At 30.8% G+C, this 23,192-nt stretch overlaps 6 protein-coding genes across 9 annotated transcripts in view; 3 read left to right on the forward strand and 3 right to left on the reverse strand.

The window, feature by feature from the left end:
- Window positions 1–577, forward strand: part of LOC119674032 (protein late bloomer-like) — a 2,658-nt gene extending 2,081 nt beyond the window's left edge. Inside the window, exons 2-3 of the mRNA XM_038085153.1 lie at window positions 198–395; window positions 460–577. Of these exons, the coding sequence (XP_037941081.1) occupies window positions 198–395; window positions 460–534 (273 nt within the window). The 3' untranslated portion in view covers window positions 535–577. The remainder of the gene's footprint in view (window positions 1–197; window positions 396–459) is intronic.
- A 1,792-nt stretch (window positions 578–2,369) lies between these two features.
- LOC119678229 (polypeptide N-acetylgalactosaminyltransferase 3-like) lies at window positions 2,370–9,099 on the forward strand. The gene is made up of 7 exons (XM_038089945.1): window positions 2,370–2,795; window positions 3,176–3,276; window positions 3,404–3,584; window positions 6,965–7,131; window positions 7,189–7,643; window positions 7,706–8,497; window positions 8,563–9,099. Exons 1-7 carry the CDS (start codon window positions 2,662–2,664, stop codon window positions 8,722–8,724), a joined length of 1,992 nt encoding a protein of 663 aa, XP_037945873.1. The 5' UTR covers window positions 2,370–2,661; the 3' UTR covers window positions 8,725–9,099.
- A 341-nt stretch (window positions 9,100–9,440) lies between these two features.
- LOC119678230 (protein late bloomer) lies at window positions 9,441–12,106 on the forward strand. The gene is made up of 6 exons (XM_038089946.1): window positions 9,441–9,614; window positions 10,843–11,016; window positions 11,084–11,239; window positions 11,295–11,492; window positions 11,599–11,748; window positions 12,018–12,106. The coding sequence occupies exons 1-5, from the start codon at window positions 9,555–9,557 to the stop codon at window positions 11,746–11,748; spliced, it is 738 nt and encodes a 245-aa protein (XP_037945874.1). The 5' UTR covers window positions 9,441–9,554; the 3' UTR covers window positions 12,018–12,106.
- Window positions 11,845–14,675, reverse strand: LOC119678231 (protein late bloomer-like). 4 transcript variants are annotated; one of them, XM_038089949.1, is made up of 6 exons: window positions 14,601–14,661; window positions 14,078–14,142; window positions 13,826–13,993; window positions 13,597–13,749; window positions 13,333–13,530; window positions 11,845–12,111 (listed from the first exon to the last, which is right to left on the reverse strand). In XM_038089949.1, exons 2-6 carry the CDS (start codon window positions 14,135–14,137, stop codon window positions 12,040–12,042), a joined length of 651 nt encoding a protein of 216 aa, XP_037945877.1. In that variant the 5' UTR covers window positions 14,138–14,142; window positions 14,601–14,661; the 3' UTR covers window positions 11,845–12,039. The 4 variants fall into 4 exon arrangements, with proteins under 4 accessions (XP_037945877.1, XP_037945875.1, XP_037945876.1 ...); XM_038089947.1 differs by lacking the exon at window positions 14,601–14,661 and adding an exon at window positions 14,236–14,429 and having other exon boundaries at window positions 14,078–14,163; XM_038089948.1 differs by lacking the exon at window positions 14,601–14,661 and adding an exon at window positions 14,236–14,428.
- Window positions 14,676–15,926: 1,251 nt separating this feature from the next.
- LOC119682372 (double-strand break repair protein MRE11) lies at window positions 15,927–18,528 on the reverse strand. The gene is made up of 7 exons (XM_038095788.1): window positions 18,328–18,528; window positions 18,144–18,267; window positions 17,144–18,086; window positions 16,985–17,092; window positions 16,769–16,929; window positions 16,229–16,709; window positions 15,927–16,161 (listed from the first exon to the last, which is right to left on the reverse strand). The coding sequence occupies exons 1-7, from the start codon at window positions 18,422–18,424 to the stop codon at window positions 16,060–16,062; spliced, it is 2,016 nt and encodes a 671-aa protein (XP_037951716.1). The 5' UTR covers window positions 18,425–18,528; the 3' UTR covers window positions 15,927–16,059.
- A 1,470-nt stretch (window positions 18,529–19,998) lies between these two features.
- Window positions 19,999–22,590, reverse strand: LOC119680514 (protein late bloomer-like). Its single transcript, XM_038093354.1, has 5 exons — window positions 22,374–22,590; window positions 22,116–22,283; window positions 21,884–22,039; window positions 21,617–21,814; window positions 19,999–20,080 (listed from the first exon to the last, which is right to left on the reverse strand). The coding sequence occupies exons 1-5, from the start codon at window positions 22,431–22,433 to the stop codon at window positions 20,003–20,005; spliced, it is 660 nt and encodes a 219-aa protein (XP_037949282.1). The 5' UTR covers window positions 22,434–22,590; the 3' UTR covers window positions 19,999–20,002.
- Window positions 22,591–23,192: the final 602 nt, after the last annotated feature.

Raw genomic sequence — 23,192 nt, forward strand, 5'->3', positions numbered from 1 at the left:
TTTAAAATTACGGTGAGGTTTTCTATATTATCAAGAATAGGAAAAAATTTTGAAATTAACATATATTTAAAATTTTATTGATGTAAAAATGGTTCCACTTTCTTTATAATTACTTGGTTCATAAAACTTCTATAACTACAATTTAAAAGAAAAAATCTTTATACATTTAATATATATTTAATCATTTTATTTACTAGTACAATTGTTGTGGCAAAAATGGTCCCAATGATTATATACAAAGTGGCTTACCACTACCTCCCGCCTGTTATATTGGAGGAAACTCAACCACTCCAACTTTACTCTATTCTACTGGATGCATACAAGTTGTTAGCGAAGCCTATGCAAATAGTTCGGAAATAGAAACTATTAGTGACTGGATTTTAGTAGGATTGGTGGTAAAATATTTTAATATTATGTATGTATATATATAATAATAATAATGAACAATTTTCTTTGTAGGGTATAACAATTATCTTCTCTGGTATGTTGGCAATCAGCTTCAAAAACAATAAAAGAAGGCAACTTTACCGCTAATTTTAAGGATACTAAACAGTTTTAGAGATATATGGACATTTATTTGGAAGCATATATATAACAAAATGTACAAAATATGTTTGCTAAGTTAAATATATAAATATTAATGAACTTGATCTGATAACAGATCAAAAAGTAAAGTGTTTATTATAAATAGCAAAAACATTAAAAATGCTTTGAGGAAATAAAATTTTTAACAAATAGATATGGTTGTTGACGGAGTGATAGCTTTTAACAATTACAAAAAAATTTTTTATTTCAATTAAGATAATGTCATATAAAACAATTTGGTTCATTTGGTATATAAGCTATTTTCAGATAGTCAACTATAAAGGAGATTACTTACAAGTGCTTAGACACTCCAAAATGGAGCTCACTTTAATCGGCCACCCAGTAAAAATGTCGATGATATTTTAGAACTGCAGAAGCAAGCCCAACACGCATGCTGTCAGAAGCTAAAGGAATCACTAAACATCAATCACATTACAGTTTGGAATCATTTATGGACAATGAAAAATGGATTAAATGTAAGTATGTTCAATCGTGGTCGTGGTCAAAGCCCGGTGACAAACGACTTCCATGCCTAGATTGGCGACAAGCAAGGCTATGTTGAGTGTTTAGTGAGATTGGAAGAAAATTGTCTATTACGAGCTGATTCAGTCTACTGTAACTTAAAAGAAATAAACAAATAAAAGCGATCAGAACTTGCCAACAGATGACAAGTGAAAACAAAATGTGCTCTGTCATGACAATACTAGGTCTTAAATAACTCGGAACACATTGGTGATCTTATAACTATGCTACTTTTTATATATACAATTAATCAATTGTATAATTTTATGCGTTTACGTATACGGTTATATGAACGCACTTAGTGAAATATTTACATATTTACAATTATGTATATTATTTAAAATTTGTTTATATGTATGCATAAAAATGAAAACCAGGTAAATCCGCTGGCTAGACCTCTTGCTTGAATTTGTCATATTTGACAAATTCCTCTAGACTGAAACGGAATGATAAATCCGCCATTCTGCTAACCTAAAGAACACCCTAATTAATTCAACCTATTCTCAGTGGTATCTGGTAAATAAGCCTTGACTATTTATTCAGAGACCTCTGAAATAATTTACAAATCATTATATATATTATTATAATATGTTTATATAAAATAATTTGTAATGTAATATTATTAGTCTTTAAGATTGTTAGGCGTTTCAATAAAGACATATTGTTAAATAAAAAAAAATGATTTCCGTATATGTCATAAAGAATAACTTAAATATTAATTATTTTGTGACCAAACGATTTCAATAAAAATGTTTTTTCAGGCTAATTGGTTGACATCATTTTTATTTGTTGTTAAAAAATAAAAATTGGAAAAAGAAATCATTGGTCTGTGGTCATCACCAAAAAACTGATCAACAGTTTAATTTTTATAAAATAAAAAAATTTTAGCCTGAAATTAGCGTGAAAATACACTTTCATAAAGAATAACCTAACCCTAAAAGTATAATATAAAATTTTTGTTGCTACTATTTGTAAATATAATTAATAATATTTTTATTTCATTTTCGCTTTATATCAATTAATTCAAACTTTATATGAAACTAATTACATTTAAGTGTATTACACTATTTAACTCATGATTTGCTTATATGTATGCATAAAAATAATTTTCGTGTATATCATGTGTAGCAAAAGTATTGAAATTACACAAGCCACTCAGAATTATTACAGTTTAGTACGTTTATAGCACACGGCAACCCAGTTGGTTTATTTACAAAGAGAGCGTTGCCCTAGTAATTTTATGGCAAATGTCAATACGTGTAGTCTTCACCAACTGTTTAGTATTGTTTATGTTCGCGCAGGTGTGTTTTGCAATTTTTGTTTTGTGCGGTATAATTAATGTCTATTTAACAGTAACAGTAACAATAACAAAAACGAAAAAAAATAACAATTACAATGAAGTAAACAAATTGCAAAGTGTATTTTGCAAATTTCTATACAATAATTTCTAGCCATTTGAACAAATATTCATATTACACGCCAAACTGTCCGTCCAAAGACGTCAGCTAAAATTCTTGCATTTACATATTTTACTGCTGAAGACCAACAACAAAAATGGGTTTACCATTTCAACAATTAAAGAAACTATGGCTACTCTATTTGTTTTTGTTGTTTTTTGCGTTCTTTATGTTCGCACTCAGCATCAACTTATACGTCTCCAGCATACAAAACTATGACCAAGAGCACAAGTAAGTTTATATAGAAAATTTGGTTATTGGCATTATGTTGTTGTTGGTATTGTTGTTGGTAGTGGTGGTGGTAGTATTGTTGTTTTTGTTGCTTTTGTTGCTTTTTATGTTGCAACCAAGCAGCTGAGAGCGTAGGCGGTTTCGTTCGTTATGCATTTCTAATATTTATTATTGCAACAGCGATTAATAGCGCTGTTACCATCGTTCGTTGCAGTTGTTACCTCTGACGTTAAGAGTTTTTATTTGTCTGTTTTGTCTTGAGGGGTGTTACGACTGTCCATCACAGTTGACCGCATCCACTTGAACATAATGCGTTTCAATATTCCACTTAAATATGTTATTTTCTTATTAGAATTTCTTTTAATTTTATGTATTATTAGCCAACCGAAACCTGCACCAAGACGTCGCTCAGTCTTCACCAGAAAAAATGTCATCGCCCATTATATTGGAAAAGGTGATATATTTGGAAATATGACAGCAGGTAATACAATCAATTTAAGTGCAAATGCAAAAAAAAAAAATAATTTTTTCTATTTATTATTTTTGTTAATTTTTTTTGCTTGTTATTGTTGTTATCTTTTAAAATATTGTGGCAATTCGTTTTGCAGATGAATACAATATAAACAGTTTTAACCCCATACAAGGCGAAGGTGCTGAGGGACGACCAGTTTTCATACCGCCTCGCGATGGCTTTCGCATGCAGCGCTTCTTTAGGCTGAACAGCTTCAATCTCTTGGCCAGCGACCGTATACCACTTAACCGCACTCTACGAGATTACAGAATCAAAGAGTGAGTAACTGTTTCCGATAGCCTTGAGCGTCGCCTAAAAATTAATTAACCATTAAGAGTACAAAGCTTTTATTATGATTTTAATGACATTTTATGCTTAACAATTAATTTTTATTATTTAACAAATTCAACAATTCAACTCCTCGACTAACACTTCAAACCGATACTTCACAACACAATTAATTGCATTGTTTTTGCTTTTTCTTGTTTATATATTTTTTTATATTTTTTTCTTTTTTTTTTTTGTTTGGTTTAATTATTAAATAGTAGTAGTTACCTACCTAATATGCGCTTTAGTTAAATTTCGAAGATTGCCATTGCCGCGCGGTATCTTCTTTGTAATTAAAACTGAGATTAAACTATGGATTAAATTGTTAGATGAGTGGAGTGATTAAAAGTTGGCTTGGATTAACCAATAAGTCTTAGAACTATGTGGATAATTAATTCTAAACTGCAATTTATATTATTATTTTTTTATTTTGTAAGTAAAATAATTACACTTCTGCTTGAGTAGTTTTGAATTTACTTAATTCAAGCTACTAAATAAAATTATAATCAAATATTTCCGTGTCAAGAGGAAACCGTAAATTAAATTAAATAAAATTAGAAATCGTGATTAAAATTTAATATATGCATTTTAAGGGCTTGGTGTTTCTAAATCTAATAACAATACAACAATACAAAGTAAAAATTATGTGAAGGTGAATAAAAACGCTTCAAAGTGTTTGAAGTTGAATTTTAAAATCGTAAAAAAAAACCATAAAAAAAAACGAACAGTGATTTTATGTATACCCAAAAGAATCTGCCCAGGAAAACCAGGTGATATACGTCACTAATCAATAACTAAAATTAACTTGAACTTGAACTTGAAGTGTTCGTGTGCAATTACTCCATATGCCACTCAATACACAATATAATATTGTTATATATTATATATGTGTACATATACACTACTATTTAATATATAATTTAAGTATTGAAAATTTAATGGAAACAATATTAATATTAAAATAAAATAAATAATACGTATATTATATATATATTTAAAAAGAAAAAACACCGAAATATTTATCGTGTAGGAAAACGATGTATACAGAAACAGGAAGAAATTCTTCCCTCAATGAATCCACAAATAAAATGTATACTAATGCACGTATTCATTAGTAATGCATTATAACTGTTTATAATAGGTTTAGATAAAAATCTTGATATATATTTATTATATAGGAAAGTGCTGTACACAGGCATGCGCCCAAAGAGTGTTCCAGCCCCTTAATGAGTCAAACGACCAAATTTATACTAATATGTATTCATTATTAACGTATATGAATGACTGTTAATAATAAGATAAGATAAAAGTGTCTTAACCTATATTTATTATATAGGAAAGTGATGTATATTAGTACGCACCCAAAGAGGGTTCCAAGCCCTCAATGTATCGCAGGACAATATTTATACTAATGTATATTGATTATTAACACATTATGACTATTAATAAGTGATGTTTACAGGCAGGCACGTACCTAAAAAGCGTTCCAGCCCCTCAATGAATCAAAGACCATTTATACATATATATATATATTCATTATTAATACCGAAAATTAACTGAAAGTTCACCGAGAAGTAAATTTCTAGCTACGGACCTAAATATTACTATATTTATTTGTATATATGCCAATCCAGACAAAATTTGCTACCGAGTTTTTGCGGTAACTCAAATAAAATTGAATACTGTTTCAAAATAAAAAATTCTCATTATTTATGACCACAAAAACGAAGAAAATAGCTACTATAATCTCAGTTGGTAATGATGAGTTGCACTTGGTGATCTTAATAAACCAACGATTCTTAACATCTTTTCTAGCATGTCATACTTAAAGCTTTAACAGCTTCCAATGCCTGCTCCTTACTTAACAGACACAAAGAACGTTTAAAAATATAAATAAATCAAAATCAATCAAATATTTATATCTTTATGAACAATGAAAAATTAACTGTATCCGTCATCTTTCCCATAAGCAATTTTTTTTTCTCGTGGACGGCTGTGTACATATATACAGATACATATATTAGTTCGTATAGTTGTTAAACAGAGAGAGTTTCTTAACAGCGGTCTTTCAAAGCTAATAATATCAATTTACTTGTAATTGCGATGTACTTCACACACAGTGAAACGCTTATTTAGACAGATGCTTTTAGAAAGTAACCCTGACGAGAACTCTCGGCAAAGGGTGGTTTTATTTAAGTACCCACCAACTCTCTCATACCTTAAGTCTTCTGCTTTTTCACACGTTATAACAACAAACTTGTTAGCGAATAATACCAAACATGTTGCAAAAAAAAAAAAAATATTGCTAATGCTAATTAATATGCGTTGGGCATTCATCGCCCAACACACAATGAAGCTCTTTTCGCTGGTTACAATAGTTGAGAATATTAATAGCCGCTAATTACTAATGTGTTCAATAAAATTAGACCAAAGCACTGGAATGCTAACCTAAATCGCTTTATTTAAAAACTTACAACAGTTATGCCTATCCAAACAAGTCTGAAAGTAAGTGTTTGCAGGTTAATCAACGTTAAGAATAAGTACTAATTTTTAGTACAAGTCTAAGCGACGGTCATTCTTCCGAATAGAGATAAGAAAATGGCTATATGCTAACCAATTACTTCTCGCACATAAATATGTCCTATTTCAAAGTGGAACCAACTGCTGATCACTCCTTATGAATTTGTTCAACTGTTATTATACTCCAATGCATAAACAAACTTGAACCTTATCATAGTTTCGAGGTATTGGAGCAGCACAATTCCTTCGCCTGTATCCGTCTAGGTTCAACGGTCCTCACCTATTTTTTCTACCTCATGCTTATTCGCATTCCTTTTTATCAAAAGCTCTATCCTTCCTCACCCTACCTAAACCCCAATCTCCATCATTTTCCTCCACTGTACTGTTTTGTACTTTTTTATATTAACTGTCAAAACAACTATTTAGAGTCTACGCTATTTCAGTTTATTTTGTTACATTCTTTCTTTAATCCAACGGAATACTTTAACCAAACTGTTGCAAGGATTTTGCGTATCCCGGATTCGTATTTTTTGTGAGGAAAGTTTTTAAAATGTACCTACTATATATATTATAAATTCTTTCAGTAAGTCTTCTTGGAATGGTCATTTAGAAATAAATATATTATAAATTCAAAAATAGTCTTTAACTTTTTAAAAAAAAACAAAATTAACGAATCACAGCTGTAGGTTAAACCTATTTTTTTCCAATTTTCCTTCTACAAACATATAACCTCTATTTTTGGACTCTATAATACTCACATTCTTATATTATTTTAAAGCAATTGTATTATAATTATACTTTTTAATAATAGATGCCGTGAAAAAAAATACTCCACCGCTCTACCCACCACATCTGTAATTATTGTGTTCCACAATGAAGCTTGGTCAGTGCTGCTACGCACTATAACCAGCGTCATTAACCGTACACCGAAAAAATTGCTCAAGGAAATTATACTCATCGATGATGCCAGTGACAGAAGTACGTATATAGCCATATAACCATAACGACCAATTGAAAAAATTATATTGATTTCAGCTTATCTGAAGAAGCCACTGGAGAACTATATTAAAGTTCTAGCGGTGCGTACGCGTTTGCTGCGTACTCCAACACGTGGTGGTTTGGTACCAGCACGTCTCTTAGGTGCTGAACATGCTAGAGGAGAAGTACTTACATTTTTGGATGCACACTGTGAATGTTCACGCGGTTGGTTGGAACCAATGTTGACACGCATTAAGGAATCACGCAGCAGTGTCGTATGTCCAGTTATTGACATTATATCCGATGATAATTTTAGTTATACGAAAACTTTTGAAAACCATTGGGGTGCATTTAATTGGCAAATGAGTTTTCGTTGGTTTGGCGCGGAAAGAAGAGGCGTGAAGCGTGAAGATCCCACCACAAATATAGCTACACCAGCTATGGCTGGCGGTTTATTTGCCATAGATAAGAAATACTTTTTCGATATTGGTGCTTATGATCGTGATATGAAGGTTAGTCTTATTGTGAGATTTATTGTAAAATCAATACATCAACAGTTAAATTATGCTTACAGATATGGGGTGGCGAAAATGTTGAGATGTCATTTCGCATTTGGCAATGTGGCGGTACGGTGGAGATAAGCCCCTGCTCACATGTAGGACATGTATTTCGCAGTAGCACGCCGTACACATTCCCTGGTGGCATGACTGAAGTCTTAACTAAAAATATCGCACGTGCAGCTATGGTATGGATGGATGATTGGCAATATTTTGTGTTTTTGTATACTTCCGGCCTCACGTTGTCCACACCCAATGAAATCGATGTTAGCGAACGTTTAGCATTACGTGAAAAACTGAACTGCAAACCATTTTCATGGTATTTGGAACATATTTGGCCCGAGCATTTCTTTCCAGCGCCAGATCGATTTTTCGGCAAAATAATATGGTTGGACGGTGAAACGGAGAGTGCACAGGCATATACCGCTAATATGAAAAATTTGCCTGGTAGACTAATTTCACGTGAATGGCCACGTATTTTCAACGAAATTCATAAAAATAGTGATCAGCTAGTGTCACTGCTGGATTTGGAAAGAGATAAATGTTTACGCGCTACAAAACGTGATGCACCACGCACTTCCATGCAGCCTGTAACTGTCGGTGATTGCACAGCACATCCAAGTTCAATGGATATGTTTGTTGTAACGCCCAAAGGGCAAATTATGACTAATGATAATGTATGTCTGACATACAGCGAACAAAAGCATGGCATTATAAAATTACTTAAAAGCCGCAATGCAACCACTTCCAATGTGCAGTTGACACAATGTTTCGATGAACCGAAGCAACATTGGATCTATGACATGGATGTAAGTGAAACATAAGCTGTAAAATTAAATAACTAATTCATTTTTAATCGTTTAATTTTTTTTAGACACAACAATTGACACACAGTCAAACTAAATTTTGTCTTACACTCAAGTCAGCCAAATCCGTGCGCTCACATACAACTGAAAAAATTGTGGTTGCCGTTGAGTGCAACATCAAAGACATCACACAGAAATGGGGATTCATACCTTTGCCATGGAGAATGTAAAACCTTTCAATCAAGTTCGAAGTGAGAAACTTGTCTATGATTGAAGAGTGTGGGTATTTCATATACTGAAGGAATTGTGCTCAAATCGAACTTATGATTGCGATTTAAAACCAATATATATGTATTTTAGTAACATTTCACAGCATAACTCCACAACTACACCATCGACATCTACTTGTGATATTTTCAGTTTGATTCCAAATCATATGCTTCTTATTTATAACTCATTTTCCTTTTAGACATTTTAACTATCTGTCATACTAAAAATCTATTTATTTACCCAAATTTTTTTTTCTTTTTTTGTAATTTTTATACTTTACTATTTATAATCTTTACTATTCAAACATTGTAAAATGATGATATTAGAGCTCCTGTAATTATATATATAAATGTATTTATTTATATATATGAATATGTATTTATATTTATGTATGTGTAATATATATAAATGTTTTTAACTATAACTTACTATTGTTATAAGAAATTAATGTCTATTATTAGTGCAATTATATAAATTTTATCAAATTTTAAACCATAATAAATGTTTAATTAATTAATTATTATTATGGTAGGTCAAAGGCTATAAATATGCGACGGAGATTAGGATTTCTTAATTTAACATAGTTATCTTAACTCGAGGTTATTGACACCTGCTTTGGTATCATCGAGAAAAAATCTTTCTTTAGTCGCAAATTTATTGTGTAAATAATCACATTTTCAAGTTGAATGTTGAATGAGAAAGAAAGCGTGCAAATTTGTTAATGAAAATATATTTCTAATATTATTTATTATTATTTAGTGATCAAAAGAAATTTGAGTTTTCGTGCAGAATGGGTGCTTGGCTATCAACTATAAAGTGTTTATCATTTATGTTCAATATTCTGTGTTTGGTATGCGAGATATCGGTTTTTTATAATTAATCGTATAAATGATTAAAATAAATTTTTTAATATGGAAAAATCAAAGTGTAAAACAAAGAAATTTTCCAAAAGTCATTTAAATTAAGCAATCATTTTTTTTTAAATTTAAAATTCAATTAATTAAAATAATATAAAATGAATTTTTGCTGTTGTAGTTATTTCCGTCTGAAAAATGTGACAGTAAATTACAACTTATATTCACAAAATATTGGACTCGCCCGTGCGACTCGTGGAGTAACATCAGTATGACTTTCTCAGTATTACGTGCCCAGATTAGCTTCTATACATAAGAAAGAATATATAAATCATGCAGTAAAGAACGACTCTACAAACAGAATAGTATTGAAATTTAACAATTAAAAATAAAAAATTAATTTAATAATAGATTAATTTAATTAAATAATTCAATTATTCTACAGCTAGTTTATTATTTCGGTCTAATATAAACACAGCAAGTGAATTTGTTAATAAAACTTTTACAGAAAATTAAAAAAACTCCAGAAAAATGTGTGAACATAAAAGCCAAGTACGGCTTAGAACCAGTTGGTTAAGAAGCGCTGACTCTAAACTTCAATTTTGGCAGAACACTAGTTCGATTCCTGGTACTTGCAGTCTCAAAACATTGTTTACGAATAATTAAATACACAAATTATTTCCAAGACCAGTACTGTTGGATATTTGGCAATACTCGAAACAGTTGTATAGTCCAACAAAAATTTAATTAAAATAATATAAAATTAATTATTGTTGTTATAATTCATTAATGTTCGAAAAATCTCTTCATAAAAATAATTTTGAATTCTGTATGAAATATATTAGCTAAGGCGTGCTCAATTTTGTTTTGGTCCCAAACAATCACAAGAATATTTGCGATAGTCATCATCTAATTCCTACATTTACTACTGAGCAATACTATTTTGCCCAACGTAATGAGCCTTTCTATGCCTTTGACCAAAATTTACTCTCTCTCTCTCTCATTCTCAAATCCACTACAATTTCTCATATACCGGTCTGTGTGCTTAACCCGACCCTAAGATTTAAACGCGATCAATTATGTAGTTTGTTTGAATCAGCTCTTTTCGCGATTATACTCTTGACTGTTTTGCGATAGTACAGAGCCATGATATTATTTTCAAGAATTTGATCAAATAAGCATCTCACTTACTATACCGGATATCATATTATTTTCAAATTGCAGATACTTGGATTAGGCATCATATCAGTCGGAATTACAGGTTTGGAATATGCAAGGCCAAGCACAGATGAACACAGCTACTTCATTGTGGCCATAATACTAGGTTCTCTTTTAGGGATGGTCACATTCTTTGGTTGCTATGGCATAGTGTGCGAACAAATTGGAGTGAACTTAATTGTAAATATCTAAATGCTTTAAGAAAAAATATTATATTTAACAAAAGTTACTCTAATCAAATTTTCAGTATGCATTTTTTATGTCAATGCTGTTTATAATGCAAATCCTGCAAATGCGTGCATATCGACCTATTGCATTTTTTCAGAATTCACTCGAAAACTTACAGAACTCTTGGCAAATGGTGGAAAGTCAACCAAATTATATGGAAACTTTGGAAAGCAATGTGAATATCATATATAGTACTGCGATTATTTTTAATGATTATTTATAACTTATAGTATCACTGCTGTGCTTTATACAATTCCCATGATTACAAATATAAGGGCATGGCAACACCGAAAAGTTGCTATTATGATGCAAGCGCCAGGGAAAATACAGAACCCTACACGCGTGGATGTTTGGAAGCTTTGCAGGCTTTCTACAAATCTGCGGCACATCGGAATTATTTATTTAATGTGACTTTAATAATTGTTGAAGTAAGTAGAGATTATTATAAACACTCACATGATATGATCGTCTGATCTGTTGCGAGTTTTTATGTTGTATAAGATCCGCTTTACTTGTTACTAATTTATTTTACAGGGTATCGTCTTTGTTTACGCAATTGTTATGAGTATAATGATATACTTGAAAAACCGCACTGAAATTCGATTTATGGAACAGGAAATAGAAGCACTACCGGAACCAAGATTAAATCATGTCACTTCTCGTACTCATTTGCTATCGAATTAGGTGAATCTGATTTAAATAAAATTAAATTATTTATTTTTTTTATAAATGGAAATATTACGCTTTTTATTTTATATTTAATACTCAATTTTGTATAAATATGTAAAAAGTTAGCTGACTTTGAGTCAATATCTTTGTAACGACTTCATTTATCACTATATAAATTTATTATATTTTATATATATATATATTTTAATCTACTACATACGTATATGCAAAAACTAACAGATTATACTTTAATTATCACTTGATTATATATGTCGTTTTTGTAGATAATTTGTTCATGAGTTCACTTCAAGGAATCCTTTGATAAGAACTTCGGGAAGTTTTAATCGCCAAAAAGCAGGCAAACATCGATGCGATTAACTGTAAAAAAAACTTTTTGTTAGGACAAAAATTAAAAACTTATAAGTGTAAATGTGTAATATATTATTGTATTATATATTATATGCAAACTACCTGCAAATCTCTTGAAACAAAATAAATTGGATCACATGAAATAATGTACGAAAATGTATTATAATCAAAAAGAGATGAAAGTACACGACAAGAAAGGTTATGCTATGAGTTTGAATAATAACAAGTACATCATAGCGGAATTGTATATCAACAGGAACACATGGATTAGTTGTTTCAAATCTGCCGTTAGAGACCAACACCACGGTGCCCTCAATAAACATATAAAAATTAGGCGCCCAATTACATATTATGCCGCTAGTACCAACTGAAGTAATATATTTCAATATAACTTCTTAATTCTTAAGAAACGAGATCTATTTAAACCTCTACTATCAACACTCTCCGTACAGCCATCACGTCACTCCCTCTTCTAACCAACCCAGTGTCCAACACAATCAAAGTTGTGAACACCTAGATACCATAGTACCAAATTTCACTTTTAGTGGAATATCGTAAATAAAAACCCACTTCCTACCTGTTATACTCCAAAACAGTACAGACCTAATGAATTTTAGTCACCTTTTACGAGAGGAATGTCTTACTTTGGGAATATTCTAAGCCTTTTTCCAACAGGGACAACAATAATAAAATGTCTCTGTAGTTGAAATAAAATAAATGACCAAATTTGATCATAGAAATGTTGTGTTTTATTATGACAAAATTATGTCACAAATATTTTTCGCGAAAGTGCTAGCATTGCACGTTGTTGTAGCCCGCAGGGTTCTGCTTGTGTTGTTCTTTTTGGGAGTATTAAATTGCATTTTGTCGTTAACGGACATTAACGCGGTCGTTCTTGAAACCAATGAATACTAATTAAAATTGCACTGTGTGCACTTTTTACACGTTTTTTACTAAACTAGAGTTTAGAGATCATTGTTGTTTATTCTTATTAAATTATCTTTCCGTGGAAGAATAAAACGAAAAAAACGAAACAGGCACTTTGCTCAAGCTGCATTGCACTTTTACTCTGGTACTGAGCTTATTACTCTACATGGTGAATACAACCATTTTTTTAAGTTATAAATATCTTTTATGTTTACTTTAGTTTGAAACAATCTTCTACTTTATATATAAAAATATATTTTCATAAAATTTTTATAAAATATTTGCATACTTATGTTAACTTACCTCAATGCTACAAACAATACCGAAGGTAGACTTCAACTCACTTCCAACATGCAATGATTCTTCAGCTATTCTTTCCCAGCAACCCTTAATGAAGAGCTTTTGTGGATTAATAGAATAGTAATCTTCATAGCAACTTTGGGGAATAGTCATATTGTGATCTACATAGTCTTGAGGGCTATGCAAACCACAGCACTTGATCTAAGTAGTAAAACAAGTATAAGTATAAAATAATATGTTAGATATTTATATACACAATATATTTACGTGTTGCTCCAAAGCAGACATTGCACCTGGTTCCTTCAATTCTTTCATCCATAATTTCTGAACGTTATCAGATGAAATTTGAAAATCATATGAGGAATAGATATACATAACAGCAACTTCAGCTCCGATTAAAATGCCCAGAAAAATCGCATTCTTAATATAAAAAAGAATTAATTATTAAGTAATTTATTACGTAACAAATTGAATCCGACTAATTCTTAATACTCACGCTCAATAGGAAGCAAGGCATATTGCACATTGCACCAATGCATCCCATTAAGCTCACCAAGAACACAAGGCATCCAATGGTTATTGCAATTATATAGAACGTCGAATTGGCACTCTCTAAGTAAGTAATAGCGAATGTACCGAACGCCACGATAAATCCTCCACCGATCTATAGAAATTCAACAACATTTAATATGGAAAAGATGTTAAGTGACACGATGACACATAAGTGAATGACGATGAACCGACTCACCGCGCATAGTACGTTAAAAATAATAAGAAAACATCGTATAGTTGAGACTCCGCAGTCCATTATTTCTAGTAAAAGTGTCAATAATTCTTTACAAATATGTTGTTTCACAAATAATAAATAATTCACGTTTTATTTAATAATAAAAAATAATTCAATATCTAAAGATTTCGAACTTTGTTAAAATAAAGAAACAGAAACCACTTGAAGCTATTGCGTTGCAATTTGTCAACTATTAAATGGAATACACTTAAGCATTAAAGGCAAAAAAATTTATGCACAGATACTTTGTGGTGTGCAAGTATTTGTGAAGTATTGTGGATATGCACGTAGTTGTTTGCATTAACTTCGTTTTTCAAACAACTAAATATTTCAGGAACATATTAATTCACTTTTTTAAGTTTCTCTAATAAAGTTCTAAACAAATACTATTGTTGAGTACTTTGGCCTTTGCTATTCGTCATAAAATCTTAAAGATAAAAATACCAAATTTTGTTTAAAAGAGTATAAGCGCCCGGTGAATTACCTATTTACAACGATTTTCTGTTGACAGCAATTCCTCTCACATTAATTTTTGAATTATAAAAACGTAAACAAATAGCGCTCTTCGAGAACAATTGAGTAATTTTCTCTTGGCACCTGTCAAATTTTCTTTAACATATGTTTTCACCACGATAATAACATATGCGCTATTTTAACACAGAGTTGCATTTTTATTATTCATTTAACAATTTTTTTTAAAATATACTTAATGGAAAGTTTTTTAAAAAAATCTCCTAGCTATAACATAAATATGCAAGATACTTTTGGTAAAAAAATACTCTTCGACGATACTCTTTCTCATCTTTATCGACGATATTCAACGAAACTCTATTAATGGAAAACAAAGTCGCATTTATTTGAACTTTACTAAACAACTTGATGACTTGGCTTATATATGCACACCACATCTGCTTAATTTCAATGAAACACTTCGACATGCAAGCCAAACTTGATGATCTACGCATCGAGTTCAGTAAGATCACATACTCGCAGTTGCGTCAAATATGGAATTCAGCGAAATCTACCTTCTTCACAAAAATAAGACGATTAAAGTTAAACGTGATCTCATATTGCTCTATGGATTTGAGATCTAGCGTGTAAACGACTTTCTTACTGGAATAATTCAAAGTTTCGTCAACAGATGTCTTCGACGTATGTCATCAGTAACTCCAATTAATAATAATAAGAATAATAATATATCATCAAGGTGCATCTACATTGAAACAAATGCTGGCGAACGAACGAACTTTTACAGGTACCATTACCTGCGAGTTTTCATTTAAATCTCAATAAAAACGAAATTTCGTTTTCATAGCCAATTAAGTCACGGTGACTGATTTTGATAATCTAATTAATATATTAGAATCAAACTCATTTTTCCTATATTTGGCAGCCAGAAGAACGAATTTCGTAATTTATGAAAATAATCTATAATAAATTATCCAAATGATGGGCTGGCCATACACCTGTCATAAATATTACAATGTAGTGACGGTGACTATAATCATAACAATACCCCTTAGTGTGGTGAAAAACTCATGCGTTCAACTGGCTGTGAACAAAAAAACAGCTGCAGTTCAAAAAACTTTGGCGCGCATTCTCAATTCAAACTTTATTTCAAATTCTTTTAATTGTATAAAAAAAATTTTATTTTTTAAAATATAAAGAATATTTAAGTCTTAATTATAATAAACAATTTATATTCTTGTATTTTAAAAAAATACAAAATTTTAAGCTGTGATGAATAAATAGGAAATTCACTTACAAGTTTTAATGAAAAAACTATATAACAATTAAAAAAAATTAAAACTAAACAATTAAGGTAGCAAGTTATTTTTATTAAATAAAAATAAAAACTATGAAATTAAATTCATGAGACTGGAATACTCAAAAATTTTCTCAACAGTTATATAAACCAGTTTCTTACAGCTAAGTATTTATATTTAATCGGAATCAACGTCGGAGTCATCTATTACCATCACATGTTTGCTAGTTTTTGCAGATTTAAGCGCATCCAATAAACTTTGTTGTCTTTCAGATGAACGCTAAAATATTTAAGTTAAATTATTTATTTTAAAATATCTAAAATGGTTTTAAGTAGTCACCACTTACAGTACGGCCAACCGAGGCACTCGCTGGTTGCATGGTGTTTTTTGCGCGAGTTCTACCACCACGTGACCCACGTCCGCCACGACTACTTTCACGAGTTCTGGGTACAGCAGCAGACGTAAAACTATCGTTTACACCAACCGAGATATTTAATGGTGGCATACTGTTTTTACCGCGAGTTCCACCACCGCGTGCCACTCGTTTGCCTCTTCCTCGTCCTCTCGTGCTGGTAGTGCTATCGAAATCACTGTCAACTTTGTGTTGTTCACTGAATAAAAAGTCTTTATCCATATTATTCTTCGAAGATTTAGCTCCCCCCTTTGCTGTAGTTGCAGGTATATTAGCTTTCGCACTGCGACTATCCAACATTTTCAATACATCATCAAGTTCAACTTTATCCCTGAAATTGGATATTTCTTCCTGTATATTTTCTTCTGTGGGTAATTTATCCATTAAATGTGCAACCACATTTTCTTTATAATAACTAAATTATAATAAAAGTTAGATTAATATCATATTTAAGGATTTCAAAATTGTATTTACTTAATAATACTTTCCGCAGCGTTTACATCACGTCGTTCTACTAAGCGAAAACACATTTCCGAAAATATTTTGGAAGAGATCAAACGTAATGTTTTTGTATCTTTAACTTCCTCAAAGTAGCGATCCACTAAGTCTTCTACGCGGGTGCCAACATCAATATCCTGGATGGGTAATATTCTTAACATTTTTCTTTATTTTAAATTACCATACTTTTACCATCTCTTCAAATGCATTTTTCATTGCTTCCTTATCACATTGGCCAGCTTCGCCTTTCACTCTTTTCATCATTTTCTTGAATGTTATTATGTCTGCTGGATTTGCCACCTATAAAACAGCTTTAAAATATTTCTCATATTTTTATTACCATATGCTCACCTGTTCATTGAAATTTTGGCCAAGGCGGATAGCATTGAACATTTGCTCTTCCTCACTAAACTCTAGACGTAATCTTAACAACGGCAGTGTTGGTTGTTTAGGATGACCAGTCAACATCTCTTTTGCTCTTTCAATCATTTCTAAAACACGTTGTTCAGCAAAATTTTTTACCTTGTTAGACGCATCGCATTCATCCAGAAGAAGTTCTTCAGTTAACTTATTAAGATTGACCGATTCAAAAATGAACGGACGCACCGATTCCAATGCTATTGGTTTCATTTTAAAGTTTTTTTTATATACAGTTAATATGCCCACATGTTTTTTCTTTGCTTCACCCTCCGCTAATGACGTTGGAACAGATGAGCCTGGTTGACTTACGAAGAAATCTTTTTTTACATTATGCTCAGGTTGTAAGCGACAATCATGTTCATGGCCCCAAATAATTAAATCAAAAAAATCAGGAAGAATTTCTTCTGGCACAAAATTCTTTGGTCCACGGTCATAGCGATTTTGATGCAAAACAAATAAATTAAACCATTCACCCTCTTCATCACTAGGTTGATTTATATTTGTACTTAAACCTTGAAACAATCGAACCAAACGTGCATCGTGTATGTGACTTAGGCCATAAAGCGCAAGTCGAGTTTCTCCTTTTTTTAATAAAATCGGCGTAAGATCAATTTTGCTTAGGTCCGTCCAGCGACCAAAATAATTAACCAAACCCATTGTAGATAGTAAATCTAAGGAACTAAGACAACCAAAGCCACTTGGATCATCGTGATTACCATGAATTGAAAAAACTGGTATAGAAATATTTAAATTTGGATCCTCGTAATTCACAGTGTCATTAACAGCGTTATGGAAATTTGTGGTTTGATCGCTAAGGAACTCTAGTTCAACCGGTTTATCTCCAAAAGTGTATCTTCGCAATAATTTCATGCACCTGCAAAAATATTTTGATTTGTTAAATGTATAGAAAAATATAATTTACTTATTTTACTTGTGCAACGAATTTTGACTTGGTACTGCATCATGGAACAAATCACCGCCCAAGAGTATAAAATCTACATTCTCCTCAACAGCAATTTCTAACATTTCCTCAAAAGCATTAAAACTATCTTCACCTAAGGAAATTGAAAAAAATATTTTATTGTGAAATTTCGGTTTGCGTTGGAAATGTTTACCTCTAACTGGATCTTTTTCGGCATAACCTAAGTGGTTATCAGTAGATATCATAATGCGCAGAAGATCCTTAGCATCAATTTCATCACCGTTTTCCATTTTATTGACTTATTAAAATTGTTTAAATTTTTAATGTTGATGAAGAATTCACTAAAGCAACAACAGCTGCGTTTGCCGCGAAATGATTCAACTCAAGCAAACATTGACAGCTAGAGGGCATTGCTAAGGCTATACAGTGTTGTATTGAAATGTAAATACGTGCAAATCATGTATTTTCTAATAATCATGACATAATTTTATATATATTAATTAAAAATAATTGTAAGTGAAAATAAAATATAGATGTGCTTCACTTTTATAAAAAAAAAAACATATTCAAAAATATAAACTAATAATAGATATTCATACAATAACGTCCAAATATCGTGAAGTACGGTTAAGCCAGAAATGATTATCATAAATTATATACATGCAATGAATAATCTTGTCACAATTATAACTGCTAATACTTTATTTATTGAACGTAGACTTTCTATTACAAGACTTTTAAAATGTTTCCATTGTTCCATTTAGACAGTTTTGCTCATTAAGACCGCTAATGAGGATAATACCATACAATGAGCTCTTATTTAAATGAACTGATTATAAAAAAATCGACGGTTTGAAAACGAGAAATGTCGAATGCAAACTATAAAAATAAAATATTCACAAGGGAAATGAACAAAATTTTAAATATTTGCTTTATGTTTTATTAATAAAATATAATATGGCGTTTACATTGGCCGAAAATGGTTCATTTTGAATGAGTCATTTGAAAGTTGTAATTCGTTTGTTCCCATTTCAAACAGTTGATTTTTCAAGTTGCCTGCTGATTTGATTTTAGGCGTGTGCCAAAAAAATGTTGCATGAAGGTTAAATATGCCTTCAAATCTTACAATATAAACTGAAAATATATTTTTAACTTCGATTAATTACTTTTTGGAAAGTATTAGTTCTAAAAAGAGGTGCATCGTTTTCAAGAAAATGCAACCACCAAACATTTGTGTACCTTTTTTTGTAAATATGTCAAAAACAGCTTTTTCAAATTATCAAAATGCCATGAAGAGCTTTTATTTAGGGTATGTTCAATGTATTCCTTTGCATTTGGAACATATTTGGAACGCATGCGAACGTCGTTGGGACGCATTCATACAGAATGTGATGGAATGGCTCATTCGCATTTGAAATTGTATATGCTAGAATGAGCCATTCCCTCCTCATTTTCGATTTTTGACCAAAATGAGTGAAACTCAATCACGATAATGGCATCCAAATTAAATCTGCATTCATACAATATTTACATGAACAATTCTTGAAACGTCATCAATACAACTTTGTGCGGATTTTGTATGCAAAATGGCGTTTAGTCAATGACTCGATAGTTATTTACTATTATTAACATTAAAAAAAATTATAAAAAAACGAACATTATGAAAAGATATATAATAATTATTTGAAAACAGTTAAAAAAGTTTTTGTGTTAATAATTTATTTTTTAACGATAATATTTATAATATATATGTAGACATAATCTAACTCATATTATATATTATATTCACTATATGTAGAGATATAATTTTAATAAACATATATTACATGTGTCATTATATATTCCATATAATATAATTTTTTTTATTTTTATAAGTTTTCTTCACGCATTCTTTCATAAGAATTAACTTTATTAGCCAATATCGTGGCACATAGCAATGCGATTACCTGTAATGAAACCAAATATTATTATTTTTTTGAAATCTAGAGACTTGAGAAGTATTTTGATTTATAATATATAAAAATAAATAAGAAAGTTAAAAACTTAATTTAAATAAAAGAATTAAAATTAAAGTAAAAATATAGGTTAGGTTAGGTAAAAAATGAAAATCTTAAATCACTCTTTGAAGGGTTACAGTTCTTAATATTAACAATGTACAACGTTATACTTTTTACTACAGAATCTTAATACTATGTATCCAATTTCAATGTCTCAATAGCTTTATAAAAATAACCGTAGTATTCAAATCATTAGTTAAAAACACTTTATATAGATTATGTATAACTACTTGATGGCTTTTAAATAATAAATAAGGCCTGATTTCTCTATTGAATTTTCAGAAAATGTTCAGTAAAACATAAATCAATAAAAAACGATCTTTTGCTCATCTTTGAAACTAAAATCTGTTTTTCCCTCTTTTGAAAGAGAAATGATCTATTTGATGTCGATCTATTTGTTTTTTGATCTATTTGTTATGGAAACTATATAAACACATTAGCTCATTTTATCCTAGTATATTGTTAAATTAAATAATTTTGGTTGCAAATATAAAAATTTTCTCAAAATTTAACAAAATTCTTGAAAGGAAAATTTTTCACTACACCCAAACTTAAGTATTAAAGGCAAAGGTTTAGGACAAAAAAAACCAAAAGAAGAAGATCATATACAAGAAGATCAGCTAAAGAGAGAATATGGAGAGTGTTCATGTTGAGCACATCATTACCCGGTAGTCTTAACTTCGCTCTCGCAACTGTTCAACAATAATAGAGAAAATGCTCTGAGTTGTCCATATCCTTAAGATAGCATCACAAAGTCAAAACTGTAATGATTCCAGCGTGATTTTTCCTACTGAACTTCCGTATTGTAATGCCCACATTATCTACGCAAAAGCATAAACTAAACTCTTTAAAGTGCCTTTGTACATCCGCACGAATGACATGCTAAGAGACCTTAGAATAGATCAGGTCAAAAAAAACAGAACTACAGGGACGGAGCCTTGAAGCTATGTGCGAAAACCGACAGGCTGCACTACTTAGCACTATCTAAACTCAGAGTAATCACTAACCGCACGGGGCGGTACGCAGATCTTAGATCAGTCATTGAATAATCATGATGCTTATGAGGTATACACAAATTAGTCAGTGAGATGGGTGGGACTCTGCAGAAACCCCCAGCTATCAAAGAGAAAAAGTGCCTAGATGCCCTAACTCGGAAAAGGATCAACATTAGAATTAGTACAACGGTGATGAACCAATGGTACGCGTTCAACAAGTGTTACGCATAAAAATTATGTAGCACTTCAAGGTTTTAATATAACCGTCTTTTTTTTGGACTCTTTGTTCTAGTAGATTATTTTGTAAATCGAGAATAACTTTTTGTGGAATCTCTTCCATGTTCTTCCTAAATGGAACGCTAGCAAACAAACAAACAAATGGAATCTTTAATATTTGACATCCTTTCATAATTTAAAGCCTCTAACTTACCTCTACACCAGTTATAATCCAATAAATAGTTTTCAGTATATTTGCAATTTCTGTGGCAACTGCTGCTAACGCCTCCGAACAACCTTTAGTAAATAATGCTTTTGGATTTAAGCTATCGGATCCCTCATAACAACTACTGGGTATTGGCATACCATGTTCAATATAATCCTCCGAACTATGTAAGCCACAACACTTCAACTATAAAATAACAGATAAATAATTAAATTCAATGGGTTTATTATCAAACAAACTTTATTTAAACTTTACTTGTTGTTCCAGTTGAGACATCGCTCCCGGTTGTTCAATTTCTTTATCCCATAATTTTTCGACAACTTCGGTTGAAATTTTGACAAAATCAGGTACACGGAAAATTACTAAAATCGAAATTTCAATGCCAATCAAAATTCCCAAAATTACAGCGTACTTGTGAGAGGAAAAAATAATTAAAATAATGTTAAAATATTTAAAGTAAATATTTTGACAAAGCTAAGATGCTCACAATCCATAAGCAGCAATGCTTCTCTCGTAAGGCCCCAAAGAAACCCATTGAAGATATCAGAAACACAATACTTCCTAGCGTTATTCCAAAAATGCAGTACGTCAAATTGTTACTCTGCAGGGAATCTATAGCAATGATGCTAAATACTGCGATAATTACTCCAGCAATCTTTAAAAATTATTAGATTATTTATTGGCACCAGGTTTAATAAGTGAACATTTTCATCTTATGATGAAATTCAATAATGGATGTACTCACCACACAAAGTGAATTGAACGCGACCAGCAAATATTTCACAGTCGCTATTGAGAAATTCATTTTTTTTAATTATACAAATCTATATTATCAATAAAATGTATTTGATTTGCGTAAATTGATAACTCTGCACTATTAAGAAAATTATGTTTGATATATTAATTTTATTTGTCTGTGCGAAATTATATTCTTCCAATTTTCATCTACGATGTCTGAACTACGACTGATCTGCATTGATCTAAAACTATGCATATTTCAATTTTCATTTTTAGACTGAAAATTCCCCAAGATTCAGCCATGTGTTTTTAGATAATAAACTCATATGAATTAACCCTTAAATACATGAAAGGGTCAAAAAAGCTACACAGAAAATAGTACTGTTAACGTATGCGCTTATAGTATAAAAATTCAGCTTTGAAGTACAATAACTAGAAAATTTAAAAACTATTTAATCAGGAAATCTATTTGGAGTTATTTGTAAAAAAACTGGTAACAAAAATAGACTCGATATATGGATCCTTTGTAAACTAAATGACACAAATTCTCTACACAGTAGCAGCCTTGTGTACTCTTCTCTATTATGTTTAAGCGATGGCACTTCACTCGAGAAATTTGCAGATATATATGTCAGTTTTTATATAAAATCTATATAAAATATGCTTAAGATGTTCGATAAGTCGAAGTATAAACATTATTAGTACACATTAGTTATTATTACTCTTATACTTGTTTAATTAAACATATTAAATCCATAAGAAATAAATAAATTTTAGTTAATTTTTATTATTTAATTAATACAATACAATTTTATCATATCAAGTG

This window comes from Teleopsis dalmanni, chromosome 2 (genome assembly GCF_002237135.1).
Source record: "Teleopsis dalmanni isolate 2A chromosome 2, ASM223713v2, whole genome shotgun sequence".
In the NCBI taxonomy this organism is placed as follows: Eukaryota; Metazoa; Arthropoda; class Insecta; order Diptera; family Diopsidae; genus Teleopsis; species Teleopsis dalmanni.